This window comes from Patagioenas fasciata, chromosome 2, assembly GCF_037038585.1.
Source record: "Patagioenas fasciata isolate bPatFas1 chromosome 2, bPatFas1.hap1, whole genome shotgun sequence".
Classification (NCBI taxonomy): Eukaryota; Metazoa; Chordata; class Aves; order Columbiformes; family Columbidae; genus Patagioenas; species Patagioenas fasciata.
In genome coordinates, this window is record NC_092521.1 from 148628880 (window position 1) to 148651925 (window position 23046).

The 23046-nt window shown below is 36.3% G+C and overlaps 1 protein-coding gene across 1 annotated transcript in view; it reads left to right on the plus strand.

The window, feature by feature from the left end:
• MALRD1 (MAM and LDL receptor class A domain containing 1) overlaps positions 1-5360 on the plus strand; it is a 296432-nt gene extending 291072 nt beyond the window's left edge. The window contains exons 40-42 of the mRNA XM_071805517.1: positions 2671-2746; positions 4401-4457; positions 5190-5360. Of these exons, the coding sequence (XP_071661618.1) occupies positions 2671-2746; positions 4401-4457; positions 5190-5318 (262 nt within the window). The 3' untranslated portion in view covers positions 5319-5360. The remainder of the gene's footprint in view (positions 1-2670; positions 2747-4400; positions 4458-5189) is intronic.
• Positions 5361-23046: the final 17686 nt, after the last annotated feature.

Consider the following 23046-nt stretch of genomic DNA (forward strand, 5'->3'; position numbering starts at 1 on the left):
ATGTTTGTAAAAATACATTCATATATATCCATCTATAAGCATATATGTGCAACATATATACTACACGATAGGTAATGTATTCAGGATGACTTCCAAAGCCCTGCTTTGGCAAAAAGTTTCCTAAGAACAGGAGACAAGGTATTCTCCATTTCACCTAAATCCAAGGTGCATAAATTCAACCAGTGCCCATATATTAGGCCTTAAAATTCCTGTAGTTCCTAAGACTAGGTGCTCAACTATATATGCTCGTTCATGATTCAGACCTAAAGTGGAGGGATGCCTGAAATGTGCTGGACAATCTGAGCAAGACCCAATTTTCATGCCTGAGAAAACCTCACACGCACAGACAGGCCCAATTTCAGCACTAAACACAGCAACCACAGACATGCTGCTGAAGAACTCAGCCAGCTCTCTTTTTGGTGCCCCTGGTTTGGCACAGTGTCCTGTTGGTTAGTTATCCTCCTTGCAAAAGACACTGGAGATCTCTGTTCGGTGTCCTTCCTGCCCTCAGGAAAGACCTGAGTACTCATTGTGTTCTTGCCCAAATAAGTAATGTATATGTCTTGCACAAATTGCTTAAGTTCAGCAGGGGAGTGGAGGAAGAAAGAGAATCAGACCTGTCCCTATCTTTATAATTTCTCACTGGCACATAAAAGGTGATTTCCTGTAGTGAACTGTGTGACTTTTGTTGCCCTTTGGAAGTGTCTCCACTGACTGTAAGCAAAATTGACATGCTTAATTCTGTATCATGTTGTTAGGCTATACAGTTGGTTTGTGATGTCTAAATGAGACACCAAAATTAAGGCATGCAAATCTGGCCTTTTGGGCACTAGTTGAGGAGCACAGTCAAGTTCTTTGAAAACTTATTTGAGTTTGCTTCTGATCTCAGGTTTTGTGAGACATGTGTGATTTTAGAGTAAAAACCAATTCTGTATACATTTTGTAGACTTTATTCAGAAGGATTAGAATGCAAATATACACTTAGGAGGCCTGTAAATAACCTAATATATTTTAGTTTCACTGAACTAAATAAAAGCATCAGAATATTATGATTTATTATGGTTAAGATTAAGATCAAATGAACAAATCAACATGTTCAAATATTCAGCTCTCCACATTGCTGTGTCAGGTAATCAAACTGAATTATGAGGCTGGCATTCGAAGGAATTACTTTCTGGCAGTCTTGTTGTGAAAGATTTTAAGCATATGTACATGGTTTAGTCTAAACCCCAAACTTAGGTTCTCACACTGATTTAACTCATAAGGCAATATATTTCTGTAGCCTACCTGTGCCTTCCTCCTAAGCATCTATTCTGGTTTTAGTTCTTTTCAAAAGAAATGTGATGTGTCTCTTCTGTGGCTCTTGCTGATGAACAACAGCTTCCCTTCCCAACATCTCCATCTGTTATTTCTCCATGACTATTCTTGTCCCCTCAGTCCTGCCTGCCAAAGTAATACAGAGCCTGTCAGTTCCCAGGGAGACACTGCTTAAACCATCTATAGAAGCAGTTTTTTAATAGAAACACTTTTTAATACAACTAAATGCACCTTTCAATCATTGAGATTGAATATTATCTTTAGGGAAATTCTTATTTTAGAATCCTGTACACAGCTTCCTATGTACACAAAAGCATGAATATGCCCTTATTCATAAAATCATTAGTTAAAAAAAAAAAAAAAGTCTCCAAAAACAAATATTAAAAAAAAAAGAAAACGTTTTTGCTTAATTCTTCAATAATTTTAACTAATACAGCTGTTGCTTTGTATATAGTATTGGAACAGTCTTGATGATTTCAAGTATTGTAGAATATTAGCAACCAGCCAGATATATGGAAAAAAAAAAATAGATGTAGGTAGAAAGTTCCATCCCCAAATATCCTTTGCTTCTGCAGAATTAATGGGATTAACTGCACAGGTCATAAGTGCTTCCAAAAAAAGGAATATGTGAAGGCCTCTGTCAGGAAAGCATATCTTAAAACCTCTAGCTGAGGTAGTGGACATGAGACCCATAATTAGTAAAATTTGTCCTGTTCATCTATTATAAATTACTTAAGACACTGTGTTAATTGAATGAAACCTTTGAATTCCAATAACTTCAGTGATTCTTTAGGTTGTTTTGATTCTGTAGCAAGAGGTATGGGGAGATGCTATAGCTTTAAAACTAATGCTGATGATTTTGACCACAAATGTAAGTTCTTTCTCAATTTGTTGGAAAAAAGAGTTCTTAAAACAATTAAATAACTAAAGTGTTCTTGATCTCTGAGCCTAAGACCATGATAATTATTGAATTGGTAGTGTGATTATAGCAAAACACAGAAAGAACGTGGTCTCATCATGTGCAAACAAATTCTAGCAATGTAGCTTTTTAGCTAATATCATGTTTTATTTAATGTATAGTGCTCTACCTGCATTTTATGAATACCAAATAAGCCTATGTATATCCAAAATCATACATATTTTTAGCAGCAACAAATGAAAAATTATTATTTTAACCCACACACAACTTACACAGAACATTTGTTTAATTTCATTCGTATCAGTAGAGCTCAGTCAGAAATATATTTAGCATATATATTTTTACTCAAGTTTTATCAACCTAGAGCCATTTGGTTCTTTGCTAACCTGTGTGATATTGTGGGTGTTTTGTTGTTGATTGCTTGACTTTTCAAGGAAACTGGAGGAAACCACTACTGCTTCATTTGCCAACCCCTTGTACGAAGACTTTAGTTCATCTGGGAAAACAAAGGTAAGTAGCAATAGCTTCTTCTATACATTCAGAAAAATATGAGGCTGTAATTCTCAAATATGTTTTCCATTAAAACAAGCAGTGTAATCCCTCACTGAATGTTATTTAATAAAACAAGTAAGAAAAAATACTGCAGCACTCAGATCCGTTCCAGTGCATTTTCAAAACATAGGCAGATTTGAAATCAGTTCAGTTTTGAGAATATCTTGGTGTTTATAACTAATACTGACTGTGAGCTGCTCAATCTGAGAAAAAGTGTCTTTTGGATGAAATATTTAGTCCGATATATAGAAGGAAAAAAAATCTCACTGGGACTTGTCTCTTTTTGCTTCTGGGAAAAAAAAAAAATACAAAGCAAACACCCAACAACAAAAAAACACCAACACCACCAAAACCATACAATGCATAATTCAGCACCCAAGTTGCCTTGACACATTTACTTAACTTTAATGAAATAGCTTATAACACTTCCCAATACTGTAAGTGTGCATTACTATTCCCATCACTGTAAAATTCATCTTGGCACTAAACAAACACTTGTTCATACATTTCCCTAATGCTATTTGTTGATCATAATTAAGAGTAACAAAGAAGTCTGTAAATAAAATGCATACGTAAAAGTGAACATAGTATAGCAAAAGATTTCAAGTCAAGATTTAATTATCAAATTAGAGTGCTAGATAAATTTTGTGGTTTACATTTAACAAGAGAAATATGATTGACTTACAAGGCATCTGTATCTGCTACTTATCATTGAAAACAATACAGACAGAGCATCTTGGAGGTAAAAAGAGAGAAAAAAAAAATGTTTAAAACACTCTTCCTGCCCTCATTTTGATACTATCCTTATTATCACTGAAAGAACTAGGCTTGCTTTGAAACAGAAAATAAAACTTCCTTGCCCTTTCCACAGTCAGTAATACAAGATTCCACTGTAGCTTTGAATAGGATTAACTATGACATGCCACTTACTTTCTATAAAAGGTTCCTTACACCTTATTTTAGAGACATTAGATCAAATTAATTCACTTACAGGTTGGGGTTTGTGAGAGCTCCAAGTTGGAAACATTCCCATCACGATCGTGCCCAATTTATCAGGACATTTTTATTCTAGTTAAAATAGATTCCTGACAGTATTCATTTAATAGCAAGTTGAAAAACAGAAGCACAGTGTCAAGAGAGACATTTTCATGGAAGACAGCCCCAGGCATTGCGATTGAAGTCCAGTGCTGTAGCAGATTTTCCTCTATTGTCTTTAAGATTGGGAAAATATGTGTTTTCACTAAATCTTCCCTTAAAAGGGAAAATAAGAGTTATGAGTTTTCTCTGAGTCTGATGAACCTTAAATCCAAATGGTGTATTACCAATGAAAAGTTATGGTAAAACACAAGCAACAGCTCACATCTCCAGCTGAATACTCACAAGTTATGCACTTGCAGGCATATAGAAGTTTTGTAAAGAAAAAACAATTCTTCCCAGACCTTTCTGAACACCAAAACCATGTGGGCTTGCATTACCACACACTTGCCTATAATATTGCCTCATAGTTTTAGATTCATAGTGTGTTACTCAGAGAGCTACATGGAAGGATATTTTTGGAATATTATTTGCAGCTCACTAAAAGTATTCTGAAGCAGTTTTTTTCTTTTTATAGTCTCCTGTGCGTGCCACCTCACCCACTATTCAAATCAGTGTTTCTCCATGGCATGAGGTATGTAATAACATGTTTTTCTTCTAAAATAGGATATGTGTTGAGCTATTAAATAAAATTCATTTGCAGAGGAAAGGGAAAAAAGTCACTTAAAGTCAATGGTATATTGCTACTCATAATGTTAGCACCTCTGGAAATCTGAGAAAGATGACCAGAGTTGGATTGGCTGACAAGTACTTCATAATAGGAATTTCATTAATGTTGCTTACTGTAGCCACGTGTTACAACGTATGGCAGTTCAACACTCTCCAGTAAGGCCAATGCTGAAGAAAATGTTTAGAACTGCAAAAGTCCTTACCTGAAGAGTTCATATTATCTCTTTCCTCACACACTCCTCATTCAAGAAAATTAAAACTGGTCGTTTAAATTGCAATACCATGTATCAAAAATTTGTGACTCACTGCAATAACACTACTGTACACAGATTCCCCCAAAATAATACTGTGTGTATATTAGACTAAGAGCTCTGGAGACAAGTAAAGGTGGGAACAGATTGGAAAGAAGGTTAAATGACTTGATCAGCTGTATGTATCAGATAAAGGTTTTGGTGGAGCTATGTTAATTTTTATCAGCTGAAAATCTGTTCTAAAAAGTTCAGGAATTTTATACTTTTCTTTGAACTTAATATCATATGTTAGTTCAGTAATGGATCTACAGCCATTCATCTGTCAGTTCTAGCAAATGAATTTAATTACTTCATTTTTATATTGAATTATATGCTTTTTCTTTTAGCATCCTTTTAATGAAGATGCAAATGCTATTTCTTTTCCAAATCCTCTTTATGGTGAAGCATCTGAAGATATGGAAAAATTATGCAGTTCCTTGAAAACAGACATAAAACAGGATCAATATTACGTGTAATTATTTTTCTGAAGATTTGTTCTAAAATCCAACAGTATGTAGTGATTCTACAGCATTTCCAATATGAATGAATAACTCTTCACAGAATAACTCTTCTATTACAATAATTATGTTCAGAAAGTAACTTTTTATTAAAAATGGAATCCATATTCAAGTAAAACATACAGTCTGCTATAATTTCTCTTGGTGCAGAAAGAGATTTGTAACTATACTATGAATTCATTTTACATTTATACAGTTCAAATTCCATTAATAAAATGTTTAAACAAATACAGATTCTGGAGTTTTGGGAATCATAATTTTATGACAATTATTTGGGAAATAATTACTTAAATATTTCTGTAATTTTGCATTGGAAAGGAACTTTAAATAGCTATTTTAGTGTTCAAAGGGACAGAAGCAAAAGAAAAGTCTTTGTATAATTAGAAACATATCAAGCTAAACCAAAGATGGTAATGAATCATGGATTTTCATATCAGCTCAGCATGTGGTTCATCAATGTGACATACTGGTATGCACACTTATTTTTAAAAAAATATCTTTATTGTTAACCTTGATAGCCTTATCCGACCAATTCCCTTCTGATCAGCTCTACAGTGCTTACCACAGTACTAATGATAAATTTAGCTTAGTGGTTGACAGAGGGTGGAAACTAGCATGTTCAGGAAACCATATTTCTGCTGAATATGTTGGCCTCCCACACAGCTGAAACTTATGTTGTCCCATGCTTACATGAGAAAGACATTAGGGAGGAATTCTGGATTTCCTCCTGACTTTGAGGGTCATCCTCTGTGATAGCAGGCATAGCTTGTAATAGTGTCTACACTTTAAATAGCCTGACAATATGTCGTCTTCATAATGCTCACTTGAATTACACAGTGGTCATTTTTAGCGTGAAGGTTTAAGTGTTCCTGCTGTGCTTGTGTTTTCCTCACTTACTGTATTTCTACAGCCTACTTAATTTTAAACCTATTGGCAAGTTTCAAAGATACTAAACTCGGACAAATTTCATAAAAACAGACATCTTGATAATAGACAGTATCTCTGTTGATACCTTTATTTAGGGACAGCTGAAATGCTTCACATTCAGTAGACTTTTGAGACTCCAGGCAGAAAAGCACACCAAAGCCTGGCTTCATTCCATCATGCATGGGACTGCTTGTTTAGTGTGTTAATTTTTTCTTTCACCTTTTCTTAATAGCTTAACAGTCATGCATAGCTCTCTATCTGGGGCAACAGAACTACTTTTTGATTTAGGTTTTCTTAGCTGACTGGCATGTTGTTTGATAGGTAGCAGAAGTAACGAGGCATGATTCCCAAAGATGTTTGCTCATCATTCTTTCCATACTTTTCCAGAAATATGCTCATAAGTGCCTCTCTGCTGCATTGTAAAACCTAATATTTCTCCTCCTCGTCTCTTCTGTAATTCACTGTAGTGTCCTCAGTTCTTCCCCAGGCTCTGTAGCCCACCCAAAAAACTGTGTCTCCTGAACTTGTTTCCCTGACGTGTCCTAATACAAACTGAAAAAACAGCATCAATTCCTGCCTGGCCTAGAGTTACATGTGCTGAACAGCTGCTGTAGAACTGGTTGGTTGGCAGTACAGGTAACAAAGTCACGCTACAATTTCTCCTCCTCTGTGCCCTGAATTCATACAGCTGTCTCCTGCCCCATGGCTGCTTTAATGAAGCCACTCAGAGCTTCACGTGTTTTGTACACACACCTGCTTTAAATGCTCGGCTTAGTTGGAAGTTACCAGATGTTATTCATGGAGGTTTTAAACAAGAAACTGTGACAAGAGGATCACACGTGATGTTTTCTTTCTGAAACAAGATAAGCAAGAAAAAAACATGGAATTTGCTTACTACAATTGTAAAGTTGAAACACAGAGATTACACTTGATCCAGCAAAGTGCCAAGTGCCTCCAGCTCCTGAACTCTGGTATTCTGATAAATCTGTGTGAGGTGATTGATCTCCACATTATAAACAGGCATTGAACATTCCTACAAGGTCAAGCCCATATAGTCAAATCCAAATTTATTCTGCAATAGACTAGCACTGCTTTCAGAATTTCATTAAACACTAAAATGCTGGTTATGCTATAGTCCTTACATCTCCAGTCATTGTGTCACACTATGTATAACATATCTTAAAAAAGCTACAATAAGGAAAAAGATAAAATTAATAATGGTAGAATTTTATCACATTCTCCCTTATGAAACAAAATATATTCATTTTACTATTAGCATTACTCATATTTTAATGTCCTAAATAGACGCATATGACTATAAAGAATTATTGTAAAGTAACTCAAAGAATATAATATTTCTCATCTGTAGCTATTTACTGAGAGAACTGTGACTCTTCTGGATTATCTTTGAAGCAAGACAAGCCTTTCACCAAAATAATTTTCCACTTTTATAATTGATAGAATGTTTTTAAACAAAGTGTTAAAATTCAGACTTTTTATTGAGCTGGTCAAGTTTAAGGAAATGTTCAGGCAACAGAACAAAGTCAGAAAAAGTTATCAGCTAGAGGAAAAGGTTGGTAGTCTACTTTTCCAATGAAAATGTAAGTCTCTGAAGTAAGTCAGCAAGGCACACTCAACTGGGTTAAACGGGTTTAAAAGGGAGAAATAAGCACAAATTATTCATGGGAATTCTTTAATCTTGTGTGTAATTATGTGATCATTTCCAGAACCAAGACTTTGATTGATTGTAACAGGAGGAAAAACTGAATTCGCATTCAGCACAATGATTAGCATACAACTGTGGAGGGGGGAAAAAAAAAGTAAAAGTAATAATCTAGTGCTTTAATATTTTCAGCATATTTTGAAAGTTTGGGCTGCCAAATCTAAATAATGTAACCGTAATTATAAGTAAACTTCTTTTTTTTTTTTTTTTCCCTCAAAGGAAAGCTGTTTTCATCTTGATCTTCATTGTAGTCTTTAATTTTGAGTCCTACTTCTTCAAATGACTAATTTTTTTCAACCACTTCATGCAGGTCATAAAACAGTATAATCCTCTGACAGGTGTTTTACAATATATATGGTATGTGAATCTGTAAGGATTTAGTCCACATTATTACTGTTTTGGTATCTAAGGCTTAGAATACAAGTGACTGAAGAGGAAGGTATAGTTATGTTAGAAACATGCTATATCAACAGAATTAACGTTAGTAATCTATTTGGTATTCACATGGACATGTTATCAAGAAGTGGACATTAATAAGCACTGCATTACAGTTGGTCTCTGATGAAACTCTGTATTAAAGTTACCTTAGTAGTTAAAGTATTCAACATGATTCAGGTAAAGTGTTGTTTTATAAAAAGGGGCTGTACTCATTGTAACAACATGATTAATCATGTAATAAAATAGCTCAAGGAGGTAAGCAGAACTCTCAGGGTTATGCACTGCCGTAAGCTTATATGCAAAACTGCTACTGACACAAAGCAAATCAAAAGGATAAGGAATATACATCTAGGAATATACTCCTAGATAAATACTCCTAATAAAAATCTGGAATATCTGGAAGATAAAAAGGATTAAACATGCTGCAGTTTTTTAGCTGTTTAGTCAGATGGTTTCTCTGGACACCCTTGAGAAAATTCAGTGACCAAAAGATGCTCAAGTTGAAAATCTCTGATAACTTGAAATAACTTCCTTTGCATATGTTGTTCACCGAACAATTTTTAAAGGAGTGCTGTTGCTGCATTTTAGCAACACTTTAACAGCTATTTTAAACCACTCTAACCTCTGCCCATTTTACTAGCTTTGTGAACCTTCTATTGAAGATCTGTCTCTCACACACGACAGTTTTGAAAGGCAGCATTGACACATTTGGATTTACTCTCATTTTAATTTCTTCTTTATATGCCTTTGTATTTCACTTTAACTTTTCTACCAAAACACAGGAAACCCTGTTCAGTTCAATTTCATCAAAACTGTCTTGGAATATATATGGGGAAGCACAGTGATAGGCAAGGGAGATAATTAATCTCAGTAAATGTTCAACATACTAAGGTACGTAGGGATCAAGTTTTTAATTTTTACTTTGTATCCTCTTCGTGGCCTATTTCCTACTTACAAATAAAAATCAAAGAATAAACTAACATGCTCCTTCTCTAAGTTTACTGCAAATTAGCCTAAGAAAATTCTTAAGGAATGTAACTGGAAGAGGAAAACACCATAAACAAACTCAAAACAATTCAGACCAAAAATTCTGTTTTGCAATAGTAGTGGGAATTCTTCAAAAAAAATTCCAGCAGAAAGCTGCTGCATAGAATGTTGCCTGTAAGTAGGGACATGTGGGCTCACTCCTTATATTTAGCTTGTCATCCTCCCATAAACAGCAATTAAATTCACTCATCACCTCATACATTCCTTCAAAACTCTCTAGAAATGAAACTAAAACATAAGTGGTACCTACTGCATACCATACACAGATCTCAGACTGATGTACAACTTTTTATCTGAAACTGAAAAGATAATTCACAAATATGATTATTTACATAGAGTCTTACAAAAGAAAATATAAAACTTCTCACTGAGGAGGTCACATGGATAGCTTTGATGTCTTTGACCATGGTACTGATTAATCAAGTTGCACATACGTAGTTTTTTAAATTGTTAAGTCCACATTACATTCAGACACAAGCTAATCACAAATCTATATACAAGTACATATGTTAGCTGCCATGAGGAAAGGCAAGCAACACACACACATCTCTGTACTTCAGAGAGCTGTCTATGCTTTTGGCTGGACTTTTCCTGTGTCAATGGGCTGTTTACTTCGACTTTCAATCTTTTGATCTTTTTCAGTCTTTCAATCTTCCTATCTGCCTTTTTATACTCTTCTTTCCTATCCTCTTGCACTGATCATTCAACCCTTCACTTATTCTCTCTCCCACACGAAAGGGAAATGGATTTTTGAACAAATATGCCATTTGTTTCAATCGTGCTGGTTAGGTTATACTTATTTTCTACACTGTCTCTGAATTATATATTGGATTGCAAATTCCTTGGGGCTTTCCTGGTCCTCAGGCAACTCTACCTTGATTATCTTGAATAATGTCACCTGATATTCAAGAGTTTCAATTGCCTATATATCTTCTTGAAGTCAATGGGAACTGCAGCCCTGGGAACCTCAAGGAATTCCAGACACACTAAGAAACTTTTATTTAGCACCCAAAATTTAGGTTGAAAGTCCTAACTTCAGGCATCTTTGTCTCAGTGTTTTAAATAATCATTTATATTTTGCTTTATGCCTGTTGCATTGCCATTTCTCGTAGAAGAGATTTACACTGTTAGATCAAATCAGCTTCAGACAGTGCAAAACCGTGTTGTGGGAACTGTACCTAAAACATACCATGATGGACATTTTAAGCATTATTGTTCTTCTCCATTACCCTGTGCCATCCTGTGACACCACGAGTGGAACAAGTGCTGTACGCTGTCTGATGGTTGAGAGAACACACCCCTGGGAAGGAACGCAGGGCACGTGGTGGCAGGGAAGAGTTTGTCTTAGACAAATAATGCTTTTCCTTCCAACACACCACAAAGTAATTAACTATGTAATACTAAGAAAGCCAAGTTTATTGTGGAGTTTTTGTTGTTTTAATTTGAATTTACAATATGATCAATACATTAATTTCCCCTTTCAAGTGACCTGGTTCTGGAGCTCACCTATCACTTTGATTTCTACCTGTTATCTTGGCATTTTGCTCTGCCCCAGATATTTGGAACAGTTACCTATAAACCAGCCATGCCTAGTTAACAAGATTAGGTGTAGTTTTTACCTCTTCTAGTCAATGAAAATCTTTGCCTTTGAGTCCCAGTAAAAAGCAGCACAGCATAGGGGAAAAGCAAAGAACCTGGAGAATGGTGCAAAACAAGCAGTTCAGGAAGTACTGGCAAAGTGATAAGCCAAAAAACAGTGCCAATGGTGACATTTTTACATAGTTGTTCCACAAAGCTGGACGCATGCTTGATGTTCAAGCACCATAAATAGTGACTACAGGCCATTTCTTTGTCCAATGATAACTACATAACATGATGAAGAATTTCCAATTCTGAGTAATTTTTACAAGTATGTTCACAATCTATCAATATGGCATATGAAAGTGGTATCTTCTTTAGAACCACAAAAGATGTAGGGTTGTTTGTTTGTTTGTTTGTTTGTTTGTTAACTGGGTACACCGAAAACCTCCATAAGTTTTAATTTAGGAAGGTGTACCCTATCCAAAATAGTACACTTGTTAGTAGATTCTCCTTTCCTGAATAAAACGCTCTTAGTTCACATGGATGAAAAGGACAAGTGTATCTGCATTGTGACATTTACTCATTCTGAATATCTGAAATATCCCAATTCACTCTCTTTTGGGAGTAGACATCTGTGTATCTCAAATGCAGCTCCCATTGGAGAGCACCACGTGACTTTGTGGAGAAATGTAGATAATAAAAGATTGTTCGGTTGCTGTTGGGAGAAACACTGTTTGCAGAGACAGGAATGAGGATAGATTGTTTTGGTTTTGTCTTTAATCTTTTAAAATGGCCTAATCTGTGTTAAAACATGGCCCAAGGGTCAGCAGTGTTGCAGGGATCTATGATACTCTACTCTACTACGTAAAAATTTGCTTAATGAGTGTTCTAACTAGTAAACTCAAATTTCTTGAGAAACATTTGAGGAAAGAGAAGAAATACTCCACATACTTGAGAGAAACTCTCTTTTGTTTAACCTTTTTTCTCTGCTTGGCTTCAAGTTTCATGACACATTTTGACCTTAAGAATATGTGAATAGTGAGCTCATATTGGTGTGTCTATTTTGCATTATAAAATTATTGGCTACAGAACTGCAGGGTACCACAAAGATACATCACACCACTTTTCCATTTACATTATTTTAAAATAGTAAATACATTATGTAGGACTCAAAAACAGACTTGCAGGAGGAACTTGTACATCAGAAGAAAATATTCTATCCTTCTCTGACACCCATGTAACATATTTAATACACTGCCAGCACTGTAAATCACACAGGCAGCCTTTTTTATTTGACAAAAAAGTATTGCTATTCTAGTAAAGCTGTACTTTTTTGATGATGGCACTTGCTACTTTATGCAGCAGTCAACAGAACTCTGTATCAAAATAGATCATTGCATAAGCAGAAAGCAAATGTGCGAGTTTTCGATTGCAAAACCACTTCAGCTGCAGTACAGACACAACAATACTTGCTTTCAATAGCTAAGGGAAAAAACAGATTAATAGACATACCAGTCAAATTGCTATAACTTCCAATCCAATAGAACAATGGCAAACTGCCCAAAGGAAATGCCCAAAATATTTGGTCTGAGCTATGCTGAAGGGCAGTGTATTGCACATTGAGAACTTTTAACCTTAACAATCATGGTTAAATTTAAAAGTGAGGAAAAAAAAACCTCTACTGCTAAATATACCTTGCCCAGTAGTAAAATTTAGGCTATGATGCCTTATAGGATATATTCTGTCTGTATACATTTAACAGCTCCCTGTGAAATTCTTTCTTTTATCAGTGTTCTCAGAATCTAAATACTAAAGGAGCTGATTTTAATTTCCATACATGCATAATATATAACTATCTTCTGTTCTGTTTTGTATTTATATGTGTTATGTATTACACATAGACATTTGACAAAATATATACTTTCTGTTATACTTAGTGGTGCATGCTAAATGTAACTTTAAGGGATAGCCTAATGAAAATAAATATTGTTTGACTATTCTTTGTTTAAACTTATTTTACGTTAATATTTTTGTTATGGCATAACATTTTCTATATATTTTTTCAATTGAAAGTAATGCTGCACATTGTTGTTAACCACTAATGGCAGCCCTTAAAACAAAATAAATAGATCCTGAACTTATTATTTGTGACTGATCAAAAAACAATAGGTATATTTGTTCTGAAGCTAACATGAAGACACCAATGAATCATCTTACCAAGCCTTCCCTCAATCACATTTCTACGAAGGATTTGCTCATGCTTCACTTTAAACACATCAGTAATTCAAGAGCAGTCCCATCAATATAAAGGTTATACAAGCATGACTATAGTTTTTTGTGTAATTAGGTCATCATGAGTTGTCAAAAAAGCTGTTTAGAAAACAAGTCATATCCTACATGATGGTTATGTGACACAGATATTCTTAGGTGGGACTAATTTTGTATCAAAAGGTGCTATGTAATGAAAGTGCCAAAATATTGATATACATTCTCAGAATTACAAATTTCTGAACTGTTCTTATAGGAAATCAGCTTTTTCTAAATATTAATACATAAATATTGACTAGCCTAACTAAATCACCTAAAAGCTATCGGCTTCTCTTTCATATCCATAAAATAGTGGTAAGCACAAGTTATGTTTCAGTTATGAAACAAGAGACATAACTACATCAAATACCACAATTCAGACCAGTTCTGTTCAAGGAGAAAATTAAGGGAAGTTTTTAAGCGCACATTTAACTTTTCAGTACTTGCTTAGCTTTACTGGAATGCAGCCTTTAATATCATTGCTGTGATTTACTTCTTAACTGCCTTTGTAGTCATTACCACTTAAAAGAATTAATCTTGTCGGCAATTGCTAACCTAAAGATATGTAAATCCTCTCAGTTTTAAGTCAGTTTTCTCCTCTAACAAAGATAAGAGTGGCTTGCAAAACACCTAATCAGAAACTACAGACACTACTGACGTTGCAGCTTTAGACAATTTGAAGCCTGCACAGTTAGTTGAGTCTTGCTTTAACACATATCTTGAGACTGTTGGATACAGTGTCCTTTAACTGAACATTGCTCATTATACACTAAAATGATTATGTGACAAATATATGTAACCAATTAGCTCTTTAGGACTGCCCTGAGTAGTGGTAAGATTTTGTATATAATGGCAGTTACTTTTCTTTCTGGCATGCTGGCTTTATTACAACACCCAGACTTGCACAACTCTGTAATAAACAATATCTTGCCTCTGTGTGCTAAATTTGTCTCATTTCCATTCACACCGGGTAAAGAACCTTGTTCTTGGGACAACACCTTAAGTACTAAATGTCTGAACAGGTAAAGCAGCAATTCTTAGATGTTTCAAGACTGAGTAGTTTTTTTCCTTTTTGACAATAGTTACCCTTACCTTCATACATCCCACACACCTAAGCCTCCTCGCTTCAGCCAGTGGTCCTTTATGACTTTGTATGCACTCTGTGTGCACCCTGCTTGTGAGAGTCAGCATGGACTACCTGAGTTGTTGTGTCCTGGCATGCCTCATGCAGCTTCACACAAATGCTGCTCTCCAGATTCTCTAAGGGATTCCTCTTGCACCCTCACTGGTCTCAGAAACACCCTTCCATCCCTTTTCCTTCACCATAACTTTTCCTTCCCGTGTATACAAAGAACTCTTCTCTTAATACAGCACCAGAGCTGTATCCATCCAACCCTTGAGTCTCTGCTCCCTCAGGAGGAAGGAGCACGGTGCTTAGGTGAGGCTGCTGCTCAGCCCAAGCCCAGCATGAAGAGGGAAAAAGAGAAACAAGAGCATGTACCTAACAGCTACAGCCATGAGATGATCCACAAATTCTCTTGCAAATACACATTTTCAGAGTGAATGAAAGATTCATTGACAGAGAATCAGAAGCAAGAGAACCCTGCACAGGGGTCTTGATTCCTGGGTCTTATTCTTCATGTACTTTCATTGCTGATCCCTTAAAAGAAAATGTGTGTTCTCAGAAGCCAGGATCAGACTCTAAGACCCAATCTCCATCTGTCCTGGTTTTGTTAAAAACAAGGTCAGTTTCTCTTTCAGTAAATTTTCCTTTCAGCTAAGTTCTACTAAGTAACTGCACTTGTCTGAATTTGGCTACATGTTTTTGTAAACAGAAGCAATGGTATGCAAGGTCACTGATAAAAACACACATCTTGTAAGTAGAAAGGGGTGTATTTGCAAGGAGGGGTGAACAGAACAGGTGACTAAAATTGACCAACTAAGTATTCCATCCCATCCACATCATACACCCTATAAAAGTGGGAGATCACAAGGGTCTCGCTCTCTTCAACTATGACTGGCATCTGAAGAGGACTCTGCCTGTCATCCCTACAATCCAAGACCTGGCTCCAGACCCTGCATCCCTGAATCCAGTTCCAGTTTGCTGTGGTGTCCAGCCCAGGACTCCTGAGTGCTTGCCCTGCAGCTGCCAGAGCAGCCGGCTCCACTGGGCAACGCTGAACTGTACCGGGAAATTCAAGATTGGTTTTGTGTATTTTGTATTATTTTCTCTATTTTATTAGTAGCGTTAATAAATAATTTAAAACTTTTTTCCAAGTTGCAAATCCCTCTCTCTTTTCCTCCTATTGCCTTGGTGAGGAGGGCTGGAGCAGGGCGGAGGTTGACAGAGAGCATCTGCCACAGTTTATTGTTGCCCTGCATTTAACAGTGACATCATCACAAATTTGAAGGGAATGAGCTTATTATCCAAAATCAGATCTAAGAAAGGACTTTCATGCTATGAAACCAAATTTTACCATTTAGGTTTGCAGGTAAGTGTGTGTCCAAGCACTGGAGGGCTCTGGGAAGGGAGATGCCCCTTTCTCCTCAGGACTTCTCAGCAGTTGACTTGATTCCTTCTCCTGAGTGTGCTTCCTGATGGGAAGCATTTTCCTCTGCACCTAGCTTGCTTTTTTATTTTATAGGGAGGTTTGGTTGGTGACTTCCCCCACACTTTTCCCAGAGCAGTGTCTCACTCATTGCATACCCTGCTCCACTGAGACACTACTCATGAGTCTGTACCACAGGGGTTTGCCCAAGCCCACAGAAGAAGCATACTGGGGGTAAGGAGTTGAACCAGGGCACCCCACCTTCCATCTTTGACAAGCTTGTTCTCACATTTTCAAGTGTTCTCAGGTTCCAAGGAGCTGACCATGCACTAGGGGCTGCAAGTGCTACAGTGACCACAGTGCTTTGCTCTGGTCTTTTGAGCCTGGCACCTGCTGAAGACCACAAACGAGTAAAAGACCACTTCTCTGGTTCTCATACTTTATGAAACTGCTGTCCTCAGCTAACATCAATAGATAGAGCTGAACGAAGATTTAGGTTAGTAGTAATAAATGACACAGGATTTTTTTTCTGCCAAAGCCTTGAAGCTTGAAGGTGCAAGTGTCTTTGTTGCTACAAGAAATAACAAGTAGCCTGAGTAAGAATACTGACATCTGGAAATGACAATCCATACAACACAATGTATACTTGTACTGGATGTGCAGAGTGCCTTACTATGCAGGGTCAATTCAACCTGTTGTATAAAACCCACCAATTTCTGGAGTGCTTATTTGTGTCCGCAGAGATTAAAGATCTATCTGCCCTCAGAGCATCTGAGAGACAAGGCAGATGTACATTTTAAAAATGCAATTTGAGATAGTGTGCTAGCAATAGTTCTAATAGAAGATTTTATTACAGTATCTAAAACATACCTTTATTCACCTTTATTCATTCCTGAGCATCCAGACATTTTATTATTTTTTTATTTTTGTACCGTACATTATTTAATAGGGGAAGGAGGAGATTTGAACCTAATTACATGTTACTGTATAAGGAACAATGTTCATCACAGGTTTTCTACTGTGTAGTTCCCACTGCCCCTCCTCCCCCAAATGATACATTTTTAGTCCTTATTGAAACCAAAATATATCTCTGTGTACCCAAAATGAAGATGTTTTGTCTCATTGACAGGTATTTTCTTCTTTTTCTGTTTCTAAACTTAAAATATACACACATAAGAACTCAGATAAACAAAAATTTGTGCATTTTATACATTTCAAAATGCAATTACTTTCCTGATAGCTTTTTTTAATACAAGATCAATTCAGAGCCAAGATCTGGGAAATATTTTTGTTTTCATAATGACAGCAATCAATCAAAAAGTAGAATGAGATCATTTAGCACCAGTATTTCTGAGCAATTGTCAAAAAAAAAAAAAAAACGATAGTTGAGATTTTCTTCAAGAAATATCTTTACCACACCATTCTGCCAGGAAGTTAAACACATTGTTTTGTGAGCTGCAGATGTAGGAAGATGGTTATATCTGATTTCAGGAATTTACTACTGAGACCAGTACCAATGCAGGTCAATCACATGATGCCACTTTAAGATATCCGTTTGTGTTACTTTAATAGGTAACCTTCCAGCCATAGGTAGGTCTTTATACAGGTTATAATTTAGAAGGTATAACTTTTCAGCCTGCATTCATCTGACAATTAGAAACTTCTTCCCCCAGTCACACCAGTTGGAACTACAAAAGACGTGATGAAGAATATACACTTCACAACACAGCAGTCACCCAGGAAGGGTTAATAATACCCCAGTGCACTCTCCTCCCCGTTTTTCCCCTCTTGGTCCTCCACCAAGCAGCTAATGAGGGGCAGCTGCTATAGAAGACTGCAAAACAGCTTGTGTAAAGGCAATGGGTGAAGATACCACAGGTGCCTTTGAAATGGTTGGAGCACCCTGGTGGTGAGAGGAGCCTTGCTCATGGTGGAAGGCATCACAGGTTGCAGCCTGCAAGAGAAGCTGAATTTGAGTTGGCACTTCCCTGCAAAAGGGGAAATGTTGGCTCTGATATTAAAGGACTGATAATGCAGGACTAATCCATCCTCAGTTTTGTGCTACTCAGAGGTAGGTGATCCATGCTGTATGGAGGGCTAGTGAGGGGCTCCTGTGCAGACACTATGGGGTATACCTTAGAAATGGATGTTGGCTCTTGGCACCCCATACTGAGATTAAGAAAAAGCCTGATTAGATTGAAATGGGGGGATTTAATTTTATTAAAAAAAAAAAAAAAAATTATTTTTTCCTCAATTTCATCTTAGAACTCTTTCTTCAACTCCCTCTTTTCCAAAAGAAACCAATTTTGTAGTCTCACACTGCAGTGGTCCCCAGGGCCAGGCCAAGTTTTCCCGTCAGTTGTAGCAATGAAGCTGTTAGGGAATGACAGCCCTAGGGAGGTATCACCTGAATTAAGAAGAGCAGAATCTTGCTTTCTGTGTCTGTGGTGACATTTGTTTTTACTTGAATAGCTTTTACGGCAAAGTTTACAAGTTTTTTTGCTGATGTGTAATAAAACACTTTTACTGTGGTTGGTTTAATTTTCAAAGCTTAAAAAAAAAAAAATCAATTTGTTTCTTTGTACTCAGTATATTGGAGTTGAAAAGCATAATGTACTATTACTTCGGGGTCAGTGCTTGACTTCTGTTGACCCTCTTGCTCGTGAATATTTCCTGGAGTTTATTACTACAGTCTGTCTCCTGGATTTTTTTATGCATAAACTTATCATTTCTTATTCTTAAGCAACCACTATCAGAGTCCTTAAGAACAATGATTGCTTTTAGGGCAAAACCAATTTACCACATGCATGAACACAAAATCCATGAGACACTTCTCTTGAATACCCATGTTCTTCTCTTTGTACTGCAAAGATTTTGAGAGGTCTAAGAGATGCAGATGTTTCAGATGGAGGAATATACAATGGGGAAAGAAAACAAACAGTGCATAGAGCAAATAGGACTCATTAACAAATATTATTCTTTGGGGCAATTTTGAATTAAATACCTGCTATTGTATATCAACAGCTTCTTCAACCAGAAGGAGGAAGACAAGGACAACAGCAAAGTCTTGTCAAGCTTTTGACAATTGTTTTGTCTGTCAAATTACTGGAAATATTAAACATTTTTTCATGCAGTCTTTAAGAGCTACTTAAAGTATTGCAAGTGGGTTGGAGAGCAGCATTAAAGGCAAACTAGAATTCCTGTTGTAACTGTCCAGTAAATGGTTGGTCAGTGGAGTTTCTTCTTTCCAGGCAGCCATCAGCAGAACTGGGGACAGTACATTACCCTGCTTATCTATGTTGTTAAAGGGTGGTATCTGGAGTTTTTTGACAGATGTACGTATTATTAGAGTTACCATAAGAAAACTAAGATAAGATTTCTGTCTGAAGATGTGTATGTCTATATTCAATTACTCTCTTATGCCTTACTAAAAACATCTCTCTCCTCATCAACAAGAAGGTGTTTTGTATAAGGACTTCTAATATTTCACTCCTACTAGCCAAAAAACCCCATCTTTTATACCAATGAAACATATATAATGCATGAGATGCCAGAGTTTCCTTCACTGTTGTTATCCAGTTTGGATGCTTTGTGACAGTATTTCTTACAATCCCAGTACCTCTGTGTATTATAGGTTGTAGCAATATAATGATGCCAGATTAGTCACACCACTGATTCTCACTCTACTTATCAAAGCAGTCTTTAGATAACTTCCAGATGAGACATGACAGTGGATAATCCATTATCCTCTTTGCTGGTTCTTTTGTCTTCTGAACAAAGGATTTGATTCAAATTATTAAACTTATTCCAAGACGTAGCAGTTAGCACCAGCATTTTAAAAATGTTTTTTCTATGTTTGAATGGAATGAATGAACCTCTTCTACTTGCTCTAGGGAGAGAGGGCTAAGTATGGAGAGCGAGATGAATAACAGCCTGACTTAGTGGAGGAAAACTGCTGTTGGGAGAGAGAATATTAGGGGAAAAACAAACAAACAAAACAAAATTTAAAAAAACAAAACAAAGCAGGAAATCTGAATATTGCTTGAGGAAGGTGGGGGAAATGTCTTAATAATCCTGCTCTTCATGTGAACATTATAGGAGAGAGGAGAAGAAAAAAAAAAAACAAACCAAACCAAAACAAAACACAACTAAAAAAACAACAGCAACAAAAAACAACAAACAAAAAACCCCAAACAAACGAACGAAAAAACATCCTCAGTGCATGACCTGCAGCTTGCCAGACCTCAGGTCACCCAGGTTCTGAAGTGTGGGAATAGCACCATCTATTGCACAGCCATCCTTATCAGTGCGGTGTCAGACCTCATAGCCTCCCTGCGTGGCCCTCACAGCAGCTTTGTAAGGCAAGGACACGGTATTTTCTTAGCTTAGGAGGGGGAATCTGCTTTCTTGGTGGATCGCAAAAAGCCAGTGATAAAGCAGGGACTGAGCACAGTTCTGTTTGACAAGCTCCTGCTGTAACTTCTGGCTCTGTTTCCTCTTCTACTAAGAAGTCCAATCTGCTTGAGAACCTTGATAAATCAGGCTAATGAGACCACATGTAACTATATATCTTTCCACTAATCTTAGGGAACATGTTTACCCTTAGCTTCCCATGTATGAGCTATGCTGTCTTTCAATTACAATTGCATCACATTTTGCAGGCACTAGAAAAAATACGAATGTTTGTATTGGGAAAACACGTTTGCTAGAGTTGCAGGTACAAAGTAAGACCAAGGAAATTTGTATAAGGACGTGGAAAGACAACATATACACTAGAACTTTCTAAAATCCAAGTTTGAAGCTTGGAAAATAGCTGCCCTTATTGGAAAAATTAGATTTCAGCATTTTTTCTTATTTTCTTGCAATTTGAAAGATTCAAGCAGTTATAATGTCTTGAAAATGCAGTTTAAAAAATGAGAAAAGAAGTCATCATGTTAGAACAGCTTCTTCTTTGAAAATCGGTATCTGTTCACAAACCACAACTTTCAAAGAGCAGGAAAGGGACTTAAAACGCCATATCCGTGCTTCCATGTGTCATTTTTACAGACTGCTTTTAATTTTCTTACCTTTTATCATGTGACTCCCAAAATGAGAGTTGGATTTAAATGGTCTGTCCAGACAGACAGTGAACTCCACTCAAGAGAGTCAATAACTAGAGAAGCAAAACAGACAAAAATAACCATTGTCAAACTTGGACTATAGTTACTGATATACAGAAAATCGTCTGAAGAAAACACGAAAGAAAAAAAAAAGAAGATTATAAGCATGCAGTGCTGTATTTCCATGTAACCAGAAGAATGTGTCTTTAAGTTCTTGTCAAAAGCTGATAGTATTGCATGGTGGCTACCTAAACATAAAAAAACCCAAACCAACCAAACAGAAAAACCACAGAACTGTGATAATGTAATGACCCTTTGGAATATTAGATACTCATATGTTAAATAAACCTTGCCTACAGTTCAAATGGGAAAGAGTTAACTCACAACTCTCTTGCTACCAAAGAGGCCTGGGCTCACGTTTTCCAGCTGGCAGAGGTGTGTGCTTGTACACACATCCCTCACAACCCCCCACCCTGCCTTCTCCCTTCCATATCAGCTTTGTAAAACTCTCCAAGTTACAGTAATGCTAGCTAATAATTACATTTCATCTGATTGTTATCCAGCAAACCTAAAGGTATCGTAACATGCTAGACTCAGCTCATTTATTGTAATAAAAACATAAATAACATATTTTTAAATGCTGGATAACATTAAGGAAACAGCAATTCTCTAATCGTTACCTGCATAATTGTTTTACCTGCTGAAAGACTGCAGGCTAGTCTGTAACTCATTTAGGAGGCTGTTCTGAAGAAGGGCTGTGGAGTCTGGCCATGTTCTACCATTATATTGCAGAGCCTCAAGTAGTCTGAACTGACATAACTCTCTTGGACATCCAAGGGTTTCAATTCACACCAACTACAGACCCTCCTTAACCAGATAAGGTTTTTTGCCTGGCATCGGCCTGGATCTCTAACATTGATTTCCAGAAGGAGCTTTTGCTTGGCTATAGAAGAAAGTTAAAATATTCTATAATTGTTGTAGTGAACTAGCAGAGACAAAAACAAAAAAACAAAACCAAACAAACAAAACGACAAAAAACAACAAACAAAACACAAACCAAAGAAACAAACAAAAAAACAAAAAAAAAAAACTAGGAGGCCTGAGTCAGTTGTATATGCTTTTTTTTTTCCTCCCTAGACCACAACTGGTTATTATTTTATACACACTGGCTCAGTTGTCTAACTTCGCTAAATTACCTTAGCAGTGTTGAAACTGCAGTGCTACGTGACTGATGCTAGCCAAGAACCTCTCCCTCTGGTCCTGCACATTTAACTCTTATTCAGACCAATGAAATTGACGTTACAAGGAATGTAGATAAATGGGAAACGTAAGGCTTCTTCCTATTTGTGTTTCAATGACTGATAGAAATAGTATTAGCTATATGAACTGGTATGACTAACAGTCAGTGATGAATAAAATACTGAATTTGGAAAAATGTGCTGTTCTCTTTCCTAAACAAACAACAACAAAAAAAAAATCAGATGTGTCCAAACCTCAAAAATTATAATTTAAAAAGTATTTAATGTTTTTGAAAAACACTTGGGCAGAATTAGTCTACTGTCAAACCTCTAAGAACAATTCAATTGAATGACAAAGACATTGTAAATTTTTGAGGTATGTTTGACATAGACTTATTTGCACAGCCTACAGTTTGTAACTTTCTTGCTTCAAAGCACCATTCTTCACCAGAAAAAAAAAAAAAAAAAAAAAAAAAGAAGAGTGATAGCTAAGGAAAGATACAAAGAAAAAAAAACCAAAGGTGGAAAGAAATTGATGATGGATTATAAATTAGAGAAGTTTCTTTTTCAGAACAGTTTGACTTGTGACACTGATTGACCTGCATCTTTGAATATATAGCTGCCAAAGTACCTAATAAAATTAATTTAGATAAAATTGTCAGACCATGTGCAAATGAATTAGTTGTATAGACTTCTTATTTTATTACTGAAAAAATATAAGAGGTTTCTTTTGCATCTTTTCCTTCCTTTATATTATTAAATAGCTACTTGTTGCCA